This window comes from Arvicola amphibius, chromosome 3 (genome assembly GCF_903992535.2).
Source record: "Arvicola amphibius chromosome 3, mArvAmp1.2, whole genome shotgun sequence".
In the NCBI taxonomy this organism is placed as follows: Eukaryota; Metazoa; Chordata; class Mammalia; order Rodentia; family Cricetidae; genus Arvicola; species Arvicola amphibius.
The window spans coordinates 172,782,342-172,794,704 of NC_052049.1; the positions used below are offsets into that span (position 1 = coordinate 172,782,342).

The window sequence follows — 12,363 nt, forward strand, 5'->3', positions numbered from 1 at the left end:
CCCCTTATTGTTTCACACACACTATTTATAGCTCATTCTCAGCCACTTCAAGCTGCCCTGTCAGTGGCAGCAGCTGGTCTACACTGGCACGTCTGTCAGCTCATTAAGAGCCAGAGAAAACCCCTTGGAAACATTCTCCTTGTTTTAAAATTGACTATTGGTGTTACCCCCTTAATGTCTTCCATTCTCTGAGCAGCCGTTTTAATTGAAGAGCTGATACTGTTTGTTTTCTCGGGACACATTTCTCCAGCTGCTGCAATCAAGCTGATTTAATTAAAGCCACTCCCGGCAAGCGCTTTCCTGGTTTGGTTAGCAAAGGAACAAGTTGAAATTCATTTTCTTTGCAATCTCATTTTCACATTTTGGTTTTTGAAAAATTCCACTGTGATAAGACATGCACTGAACATTTCCAGACTTTCTGAACACCGCTTTTCTGCAAGCCCGGAAGATGGTGTTTTGCTTTACCTGCTAATATTGATCTATCTTAGTTTCTTCAGATTTCTTTATTACTTTGTATGTATGGGTGTTTTCCCTACGTGTGTGTCTGTACACTACATGCATGGAGTGCCCTTGGAGGCCAGAAGAAGGTGTTGGATTCCCATAAACTGGAGTTACGGACAGTTGTGAGTCACCATGTGGGTGCTGGGAATTGAATCCGGATCCTCTGGAAGAACAGTCAGTTCTCTTAACCACAGAGCCATCTCTCCAGCCCCCTTTTTTTGGGGGGTGGGTTGTGATAAAATACTCTGGCAATGTAGCGGCGGTCCCAGCTGCCCCAACATGGCAAAAGCCACCTAAGGGGGAAAGAGGTTATTGTGGTTCCATGGCAAGGAGACCAGGGCAGTGGGAGCCTGAAGCAGCGGGTCACATTGCGTCTAAAATCAAGACATACTGAATTAAGCAAGTTGCTGCTCTGTTCCCTTTACTCACTAGTACAGCCAAGGATCCCCTGCCTAGGGAATGGTTCTGCCCTAAATTAAGACGGCACCCAGTGACCTCTCTCCCAGATGATTCTAGATTCTGTTGCGTTGACAACACTAATTTTACACTGATAAATTGTGATAGCAGAAGAAACGATGCACCCATCCTGGTACCCACTAAAAATAAATCTTTAAAGAATTATTATTTTATGTCTATGAGTATTTGACTGCATGTATGTCTGTGCACCACATATATGTAGTGCTCATGGAAGCCAGAGGAGGGCATTGGTTTCTCTGAAACTGGAGTGTGGGTGATGGGAATTAAACCCAGGTCCTCTAGGAGAGCAGCCAGTGCTCTTAACCACTGAACCATCTTTCCAGACCCTAAAAGGTGCTTGTGGAGGTGTGAGAACTTCCTGTGGGAAGCAAGTAGATTGGAGTGGTATAAAGAGATGGGTTATGTGGATTTGTAGTGTGTGGTGGACCCTCCCTTCCTAGCCAGTGACTCATCACACAGGGGCTGAGAATACTGGCTGTCGGAAGCCCGCCTGGTGCTTGTGTCATAGGTGCCTTTGTGACTTCATCACTCTCTCCTATCAACACTCTCTGCCGGACCAGAGCTGGAGGAGAGCAGACCGGAGGGTGATGGAAACATCTAGCCCCTAACTATGGGTAATTTAGTAGAATGTAGCTCTGAGGGGGATTCAACCATTGTTGTGTAATGTTTTTCACTCTTTTTTAAAAAAGATTTATTTATTATGTATATAGTATTCTCAGTATTCTGTCTGCATGTATGCCTGCGGGCCAGAAGAGGGCACCAGATCTCTTCACAGATGATTGTGAGCCACCATGTGGTTGCTGGGAATTGAACCCAGGACCTTTGGAAGAGCAGGCAGTGCTTTTAATCACTGAGCCATCTCTCCAGCCCTGTTTTTCACTCTTTTGGAGTTGGGGGGGCACAACCCAGCCCCCAAATAAGCACACATGGAAGCTTATTCTTAGTTGTGAATGCCCAGCCTTAGCTTGCCTTGTTTCTTGCCAACTTTTAAAAAATTATCCTGACTACCTCTTGCCTCTGGGCTTTTATCTTTCTCTATTTCTGTATACCTTTCTTCTTTCTCTGTGGCTTCCTGTGTGTGGCTGGGTGACTGGTCCCTGATGTCCCCCTCTCCTTGTTCTCATGCTCTTCAGTCTCGTTTCTCCTTCTGTTTAAACCCTCTGCCTGCCGGCCCCTCCTATCCTTGCTCCTGCCTCACTATTGGCCATTCAGCTCTTTAGTAGACCATCGGGTGTTTTAGACAGGCAAAGAATCACAGCTTCACAGAGTTCAACAAATGCAGCATAAACAAAAGTAACACACCTGAAAATAATATTCCCCAACAAACCATGCCTGCCTAAATCAGGACATTGAATGCTTATAAGAGACTGACCTATCCAGATGTGTTCCACCCCTCCCACAGGCAGCGTGCAGATGAGGATAGCTGTGAGTAGGGCCCAGTATAAAGCTGTGAACTGCCTTAAAATGTTATGGGATTTGTGTGTGTGACTGCTTTTGTTTGTAACTCCACTGTGTGGGTTTTTTCATGTGACCTTTGTAGGTGGTAATGTCATTCACAAGTCTAAAGGTTGGATACATTTGATAGGATAGGGTAAGGTCTCCTAGTTACCGTAGGAGGCGATTCCCCCTCCACGTCCATTATTGTCAGAAAGGCCAGAAATAGCTGGGTGTGGTGGTTCACAGTACTCGGGGAGGCAGAGGCAGGAGGATCTCTGTGTATTCAAGGTCAGCCTGTTATTGGACAGCCAGAGCTGCCTAGTAAGGCCCTGTCACAAGTAAGCAAGCAAGCAAACAAAAAAGAAAGGCCAGGAGTGGGGTCTTGTTGACTGGGAGCCAGGAAAAGCATTCTTCCTTCTCCCCTGTTTTCCTCCCAGATACAGAAAGAGAACTTTAATATTGATCACAACAGGCCATGAGCAATCCAAGTCCCTGGGAGGTGGAGGCTGACAAACGGCTGTGAAGCTGAGCTAGCCTGGGTTACATAATGAGTTTCAGATCAGCATGAGCTATAGAATGAGAGACAGTCTCAAAAAAAAATAATCATTGGGCTGGAAAGGTGAAGATAGATAAATGCAGATAGAGTACTCATACACATAAAATAAATCTTAAAAAATGAATTATCATTAGAGAAATGAAGCACATTCTAAACCTTTATGTGCTTTGTATGTGCAGGCGTGTATATTTGCAGTGATGTACGTGCTAACTGATGTTTAAGCTGTTGATTACATAGGTGGGTGACTTTACTCTGGTAGATTGTTGAACAGAAGGTTCTGGATCCCAGAGAGGTGGTCCTGCCCAAGTGAACCTTTTTTTTCTTTTAAAGATTTATTTATTTTATGTATATGGTGTTCTTGCTTTCTCTGCATGTACACCTACATGCCAGAAGAGGGGAGCATTAGATCCCATTATAAATGGTTGTGAGCCACCATGTGGTTGTTGGGATTTGAACTCAGAACCTCTAGAAGAGCTGCCAGTGCTCTTAACCGCCCAAGTGAATCTTAAAACCATTTCACTTCCAAATCATGATGTCTTGCTCCAGACTGACCAGCGGGACAACCCATGGAAGATTGGGTGAGGTAGCTAGAGCAGATGTGCCCCCGTTTTACCTATAGGCACATGCCCAGGCACTCAGGGGTCAGGTTGATGTATTCATGCTGACAAATCAGCATATAGCAGAGGTAGGCCAACCTAGTTGGTCACCTGGGTACAGCTGTAGCTTTGCCGAGTCCTGCACCACCTTAATGGAAGATCAGGATTCCTGTCTGGTACACCCTGACCTTCCTACCCGTCCTAAGCGGTCTTTTCTCTCTTACAAGGCCCAGAAGAAGTTACCGCCATGACAGAAACATCAGCAGCTGTGCTCATCCAAGCATGGTGGCGTGGCACCCTGCTGCGACGCTCGCTGCTGTATGCTGCCCTCAATGCGTGGATCATTCAGTCCTGGTGGAGAAAGATACTGGTGAGCTTGCGGGAGAAGAGACGGAAGGCAGCTCTGGAGCAGTATGCTAAAAAAACAAGGGCAGTTGTCCAACTGCAGTCATGGTTCCGGATGTGGCGCATCCGCCAACGGTACTGTCGCTTACTAAATGCTGCCCGCATCATCCAGGTTTATTGGCGTTGGCATAATTGTCACACTCGTGGCTTTATCCAGGGCGACTATGAAATCAAAGAAAACAGACTGAATATTCAACTCGAAATTTCCCTGGGCTCACAGGCATGCAAAGTGCAGCAATGCATAACCCTACCAATAAAAGAGTGATCAGGTCTGCTACCCCCGTGTCCTCAGCTCTCTTTATCAGAAGGATTTCCAGTCACTATTGAGTCAAAATGCCGGGTGCCGGGCAAATCAACTCTGAGGGACACAGCTGAGGAGGAGCCTCAGTGCTGGAGGATAAGGATCTGGGATGGATTAGTAATGTCTGTCATGGGTCGGGGGCGGTAGAATTTCGGGTTTCCAGGTATCTCAGTTCCTGGGAGAACATATAAATGATCTCCCTTGACAACACAACATGCAGGCCTGTATTTTGGGGCTTTGTGTTTGCTACAAAATTTTAAGACTTATTTTAAAAATCATGGTAAAAATTTGACACAAAGTCATTATTTTAATCTAGGTAGAAAGGTGCTTACTTAGTGCAGTTGCCACCTGCCATCTCTATAACATTTTCATCTTGCAAAGCTGAAAATTTCTACCCATTAAATAGATTTTTTTGTTTCTCCCTTCAGCCCTGAATAACTTTTGTCTCAATGCATTCAAATTTATATATGTGGGGCCCCCCTCCCATTCTGGAAAACCCAGACAAAACCTATGTTGTAGTGACTGGCTTATTCCAAGTTCATCTGTAGCATGTGTCAGCCCCCCCACCCCAAGACAGGGTTTCTTTGTAGCTTTGGGCCTGTCCTGGAGCTAGCTCTTGTAGACCAGGCTGGCCTCGAACTCAGAGATCCACCTGCCTCTGCTTCCCGAGTGCTGGGATTAAAGGAGTGTGCCCCCACCACCTGGCCAGGGTTCCCTTTCAAAGGCTGAATAACGGCCCAGAGGCTGCACAGACTGTCTGTGTCCATCAGTGTTGCTCTGCCTTTTGGCTGTTTGAATAATCTGTGTCTATGGACACAGATGGGCAAGAAGCTCTTTCCTTCTTTTTAAAAAATTACATGTGTGTGAGTGTGTGTGTGTGTGTGGTATAGTATGTGATATATGCATGTGTGTGTAGTATATGCATGTATATATATGTTTAAGAGTCTGTATGTGGTGTATGTTTGTGTGTAGTATATGCATGTGTGTATATGTGTATACATGTGTGATGTAAGCATGTGTGTTGTGAGTCTGTATAATGTGTGTACGTGTGCTGTGGAATAATACTTCTGTATACTGTGAGCATATGTTGTTAATAAAAAGCTGATTGGCCGATAGCTAGGCAGGATTTTCGGAGCAGGGAGAATGCTGGGAAGAAGGGCAGAGTCTCGGGAGTCATGGGTAGACGCAGAGAGGAGCAAGATGAATGTGCTGTGTTGAAAGAAGGTACTGCCATGTGACAGAGGGAGGATAAGAAATATGGGCTGGCGGGGCGCACGCCTTTAATCCCAGCACTCGGGAGGCAGAGGCAGGCGGATTTCTGAGTTCGAGGCCAGCCTGGTCTACAAGAGCTAGTTCCAGGACAGGCTCTAGAAACTACAAGGAAACCCTGTCTCGAAAAACCAAAAAAAAAAAAAAAAAAAAAGAAAGAAATATGGGCTGATTTAAAATGTAAGAGTTAGCTAGTAATAAGCCTAAGCTATTGTCCTAGCATTTATAATTAATAATAAATCTCTAAATGGTTATTCAGGAGTAGCTGTGGAAACACAGAGAAACTCTGCTTACAAGTATATGCACATGTATATGATGTACACGTGTGTGTTGTATGCATACATATGTGCATACGTGGTATATGTGTATATGTGCATGTGAATATGTGGTGTGTGTGGTGTATGCATGCATTTGTGCTGTATGCATGTGTGTGAATCTGTGTGGTGTATATGTGGCAAATGCATGTGTATGTGTGTATATATGATGTAAACATGTATGTGCATGTGAGCATGAGGTGTGTGTGTGATGTCTGCGTGCTCATGCACAGGCACAAGGCTACACTTAAACTCATTCTGTTGTTGAGGGTGAACTTGAACTACTGATCCTCTTCTGCCTCCTTCTCTCCAGTGCTAGGATCACAGGTGTACATCACCACACCTAGTTGTAGGCATGTTTGCCTTTTGAGACCTGTCTCAGTGTGTAGCTGGCCTTGAACTCAGGTCCTCTTGGTGTTCAGGTCCTCCTTTGAGTGCACATAAAGGGATGGAAAACTTTCATCCCCATAAAACCCCAAGCATGAGGGATTTCAGAAGCTTCATTTGTAACTGCCCAAATTGCAAGCAAGCAAGATGTCCTTCAGCATAAGAGGGGTTCAATAAACTGTGGTATGTCCCTCAAGTGGGATTTTATGTGGTGTTAAGGTGAGTAAGGCATGAGAACACATGGGAGAACTTGCATGCACATGACTCAAGGAAAGAAAGCATCCTGAAAGGCTCCATGCTGAGTGCTTCTGCTATGTAGCGGTCTAGAAACCGAAACCAAAACCAAAACCAACCAAACAAACAAAAGCTATGGAGGAAGTAAGTAAAGTAAATGTCAGAGATGTAGGCTTTTTTAGGGAGTTGAGGAGGGAGTAGTATGTGGCCCAGGATGGATTTGAATTTGCAATCATCTAGCCCCTCCCTCCGGAGTGCTGGGATTACATGTGTGCACACTTTAGCTGAGGACAAAGGAATTTTTTTCCTTTAAGGGAAGTTAAGCTATTATTCATGATTCTATAATGGTGAATCCAGGGCGAATGCAAGAGTGCAAGCTGGTAAAGTCTGTCCTTTGGGTGGTTTTGCTGTCAGTTTGTAGGCTTATTACAACAGATGTGCTGTTCTGGTGGGGGTGTTGATAATGAGCGAGGCTAGGAGTGACTGAGGCCGGGGGAGGGGGAGAGTCTACGTACTTTCAATTTATTGTGAACTTAAAACTGTACCAGAAAGTTAAAAAAAAAATAGCAATAAAAAACTAAAACACTCCTAGGCTGATGAGAGGCTCAGTGAATAAACCATCACCAAACCTAGTGTCTTCACTGTGATAGCGAGAGGATTAGACCTGCCTGCCAGGCTAGTGAACATGTGACATCTTTCCTCTGCTGTCATTTAGCTTGTGAACACATTTTCCTTCGCTGATCCTGCTGTACTTCAGTGTTTCGTATCAATATTTTAAATTTTCAGTATATAGATCTGCATTTACTCTATTGATTATCCAAATTAATTTTCTCTTTTTCTTCTTCCTTCCCTTCTCCCTTCCTCCCTGTTCCCTCTTTCTTTCTTTTTTTTTTTTATTTTTTGAGACAGGGTTTCTCTGTGGCTTTGGAGCCTGTCCTGGAACTAGCTCTTGTAGACCAGGCTGGCCTCGAACTCACAGAGATCCACCTGCCTCTGCCTCCCGAGTGCTGGGATTAAAGGCGTGCGCCACCACCGCCCGGCTTCCTGTTCCCTCTTTCCCTTCCTCCCTCCCTCTCTTTCCACCTTCCTTTTCGGGTAGGGTCTTATGTAGCTCAGGCTAGCCTTGAACTCACTATATTAAGTTATATCCTTAAGTTAAGGATGACCTTGAACTTCTGACCCTGCTGCTTTCTACTTCCCAAGTGCTGGAATTACTGGCATGCACCACCAGTCTGGTTTCACGTGGTACAGGACTTTATGTGTGCTGGCCGTGAGCTCTACAGATGGAACAACCCCACACACTAAGTCTTTTGCTTTGGGTAGATTTTTATTTGTATTTAGATTCTCAAATCTGTAATTTCAAACCTATAATCTGCAAATAAGAGCAGTTTTGCGTCCTCCTTTCCTGTTTCTATGCCTTTTATTTCCATTTATTGACTAATTGCATGGGCTAGAACTCCCGGTACTATGGTGAGCAGCTTTGAGAATGGATCGTGTCTCACTTGCGGTCTTGCAGGGAAGTGGGGGTGGGGTGGAGTGTGCTCGGTTACTATTATGCTGGTTGTAGGGTTCTCACAGAATCTCTATCAGACTTCTAAAATGCTCAAGAATTTTCATCATGAATAGGTGCTAACTTTGCCATGTAATTTTCTATTTATTTATTTATTTATTTATTTATTTATTTATTTATTTATTATGTACACAATATTCTGTCTCTGTGTATGCCTGAAGGCCAGGAGAGGGCACCAGACCTCATTACAGATGGTTGTGAACCACCATGTGGTTACTGGGAATTGAACTCAGGACCTTTGGAAGAGCAGCCAATGCTCTTACCCTCTGAGCCATCTCTCCAGCCCTGCCATGTCATTTTTAAGACCTGATTAATATAGTCACATGTAGACTGATAAATTTTAATGTTTATCCTTGCTTCCTAGAGTAAAATTTGATTTGATAGGGGTATATAATCACCTTTATATATTTTTGGTGTGTGGTTTTTGAGTGTGATGAGACATTTTATAGCCCAGTTTTAGGTGACCAAGTACCTAGGGTGCTGGACACCCATCAACCTCACGGATCAATCTGGGACAGTGTTCTGGGTTTGCAGTCTCATGCCTGTGAAGACTCAGATACTTGTGGGAGTCTGAAAAGCAGAAGCAGGCTTTATTAGAGTTACAGAAAAGTGGGAAGTCCAGGAAAAGTGAGAAACTTTCATGAGTGGGAGGGGCCCTCACAGAAGTAAGAAGCCATTGAACTTCCTGGTCCAGCAAGTCTTAGAGGGCTACAGCAGAAACTGGCAAATGGCTGAGGTAACTGTGTGGTTTGGTCTCTCTGCTACCATGGACAGAGACGCTTGGTGGGTGTCCTCCTGGCCCACCCGTGGACCTGATCACCTACTGTTCCTCCAGTAGGGGTGGCGGAAGCGTCCTCTTCATCCATGTCTGATTCTGACTTTGTTAGTTGTTGCCCATGATTGTCTGCTGGCCCTTAGACACTGGCTGGCATTGTTACCTCCGACTTTGCAGGTGTTTCAATTGCTATTAACTGTGCTAAGCTAGTTTTGCTCCTCAAACTTTCCAAGAGGGCTGGAGATATGGCTCAGTGCTTAAGAACACTGATTTTCCAGAGGACCTGGGTTTGATTCCAGCACTCATATAGACTTCAGTTCTGGGGCATCGAATGCCCTCTTCTGGCCTCTCTGGGTACCAGGCATACATATGGTACACAGACATACATGTAGGTAAAATCAGACAAAGACAGACACGCGCGCGCGCGCGCACACACACACACACAGTCAAATAGAAACCTACCAAGAACTAGCTGTGTTTGCTTAGATAACTCCTTGTGTGTGAGATGGTCTGGGTTCTCTTCCTGAAATGGGGGTGAGGTGGGGGGTGGGGGAGCTTTCTCAGAAGCTCACACTTAAAGTTACAATTAGCTGCATTAAAGCAAGGCTATGTGCCTGGACAATGGTGCTAACTTGCGCTCCTCGGGGGACACATGGTTGTGGCACACCCAGACTCTTCCTCCGTGTTCCAGACTGCCATTTTAACGCTGCATCTTCCTTCAGCCACAGCCTCCATTCTCCAAACCTGTACGAGTAACCTCAGTTTCCCCATGGGCTGTCTTCTCATACTGCAAGCTGGGAGCCAGCTCTGCCTCGGGGTTGAAACGCTAATATTTTCTTGTGGGTTTTGGCAGACACATCCCTGGGAGCTATTGTCCTACGGCTCCTTCTTCACTCTTCCTTCTCGCAGCCCCTGGTTTCACTTTGGTCTGAACACTGGCCTCAAAAAGTCGATTTCTGCTCTAATTTCTGAATGAAATTGTGTAAAATCGATGTTTAAAAATTATTCTGTAAATGTGTGCCTTCGTATGTACATGTGTGTATGTATGTATATGAATGTGTGTGTGTGCGTGCATGTGTGTGTGTTTTCACACATGTATTTGTAGAGGGAGAGGTTGACTTTAGACGTCTTTCCCCTTTCTTCTCCATCTTAGTTTTTGACTCAGGGTTTCTCAGTAAACCTAGAATCTACCAATTTAGCTGGATTAGCTGGCCTTTCAAACCCCAGGTGCCCACCTGTTTCTGCCTTTCCAAGTCGGGGATACAGGTGTGTCCTGCCAAGCCTGATTCTTTTTCCGTGAGTGCTGGAATCAGACTCAAGCAAGCACTTTACTGGCTGAACCATTTTTCTGTCTCCCTTCTTCCCAAAGGGTATGCTGCTTTTTGTTTTGTTTTGTTTTCTTTGTTTTGTTTTGTTTTGAGACAGGGTCTCTAAATAGCCTTGTCTTGAACAGGCTGGCCTTGAACTCACAGGGATCTGCCTGCTGAAGTCAGATGTATGATGATAGGGAAACCTAGTCCCGTGAAGCATCCCCTTTCTTTCTGCTGCTCAGCTCTTCTTTATATCCCAGTAAGTTCTTTTGCCCCTGCTGTTTAACCAACAGCCACCACCAATAACAACATGAGAATCTTTGCATATCTTGTTCAATTGGAGAATTTTAGAATTTCCCACTTATCACTGAGGCAATTTCATAAAATTTTTGTATATGGTTACTACATATAGGCAATTGTCTTGGATTTTTTTTTTGTTTGTTTTTTGAGACAAGGTTTTTCTCAGGATAGCCTGACTATCCTGGAACTAGCTCTGTAGACCAGGCTGGCCTCAGACTCACAGAGATCCACCTGAGTGCTGGGACCAAAGGCAAGCACCACCACACCCTAGGCAATTGTCTTTAAGTAAAGATAAACAGCTCTAACAAAACAGACCATAGATCCCTTCAAATCAAGTGTCTTTTTTATTTTTTTAAAATATTTATTTATTTATTATGTATACAACATTCTGCCTCCATGTATGCCCGCATGCCAGAAGAGGGCACCAGACCTCTTTACAGATGGTTGTGAGCCACCATGTGGTTGCTGGGCATTGAACTCAGGACCTTTGGAAGAGCAGGCAATGCTCTTAACCTCTGAGCCATCTCTCCAGCCCCAAAAGTTTATTTTTAACCATGTATATATGTATGACCTTGTTCGTGGTTATGTGTCTGTGTGAGTGCAGGTATGTATGTGTGGAGGTCAGAGGCTTCACGTCTCCTGGAACTGGAGTTACAGGCAGTTCTGAGGCAGCTGGTGTGGGCTCTAGGAACTGAACTTGGGTCCTCTGCAAGAGCAGTGTGCATCTTCAACTGCTGAGCCACCTCTCCTGACCAAGTGTCTTATTTAAACAAACTTCTTTAAAGTGTGTGTGAGAGAGAGAGAGAGAGAGAGAGAGAGAGAGAGAGAGAGAGAGAGAGAGAGAGAGAGAGAGAGAGAGAGAGAGAGAGAGGCGGGGAGACAGAGACAGAGACAGATGGACAAGAGACAGAGAGACAGAGGTGGGGTGGGGTATGGATTGGAGGGAAAGAGGAGAGAGCAGATGTGAAAAGAATAGTAGCGTGTCTTATGAGGAGAAACAAAGATCTAGAACAGAAGTTAAAGGAAACATTTTTTTTAAAGGATTTTATTTGTATAGTATTATTTGTATAGTTTGTGTGAAACCTTGTGTATGTGTCTTTGTATGAGATCTTCAAGACCAGAGATGTTGGGTCTCCTGGAGCTGGAGTTACAGGTGATTGAGAGCAGCCAGACCTGGGTTCTGGGACCCCACTTGGGACTTCTGAAGGAGCAGGACATGCTTTTAACCACATCTCTCTGGTCACACCTCTCCATGCCTAGGTTTTGAGACAGGGTTTCACTATTCAGGTCTCACTGGTCTGCAACTTGCTCTGTAGTCGAGGCTGGCCTTGAACACTCAGAGATCTGCCAGCCTCTGTCTCCAGGGTGCTGGGGTTAAAGGTGGGTGTCGCCATGCCCAGTGTGAAAGAAATGCTTTTAAGGAGAGGCAGATTAATAATTTGGACAGCTAGGCTCCATATAGTGCATTAAGCAGCTTGAGAAGGTAGAAGCTTGTTGTAAGGGGTCTCTTGTTTGTTTCCAGGCTGCCCCACTCAGACCCGAAATATTAACACAGAAACTATATTATTTAAATCGCTGCTTGGCCCATTAGCTCTAGCTTCTTATTGGCTATCTTAATTTAAATTATATCTTAATTTAACCTATTTCTAGTAATCTGTGTATCGCCAGGAGGCTGTGGCTTACCAGGTAAAGTTCCAGCATCTGTCTCGGGTGGGGCTGCATGGCTTCTCTTTCACCTGCCTTCCTTCTCCCAGTTTAGTTTTCCCTGCCTACCTAAGTTCTATTCTACCCTATCAGGCCAAGCCAGTTTCTTTATTAATCAACGGTATTCAAAGCATACAGAGGGGAATTCCACATCAGAAGCATAGTTTGAGGGGGTGGCTTGTGACCAGGACAAAGACTTGTAATTTCGCTGGAGAGAAAGCAGTGAG

General features: G+C 44.8%; 1 protein-coding gene across 1 annotated transcript; it reads left to right on the forward strand.

Annotated features, from left to right (window-relative positions):
• The first annotated feature begins 1,588 nt into the window (after positions 1–1,588).
• On the forward strand, positions 1,589–4,237 carry LOC119809469 (IQ domain-containing protein F5-like). Its single transcript, XM_042054747.1, has 2 exons — positions 1,589–1,592; positions 3,795–4,237. Exons 1-2 carry the CDS (start codon positions 1,589–1,591, stop codon positions 4,235–4,237), a joined length of 447 nt encoding a protein of 148 aa, XP_041910681.1.
• Positions 4,238–12,363: the final 8,126 nt, after the last annotated feature.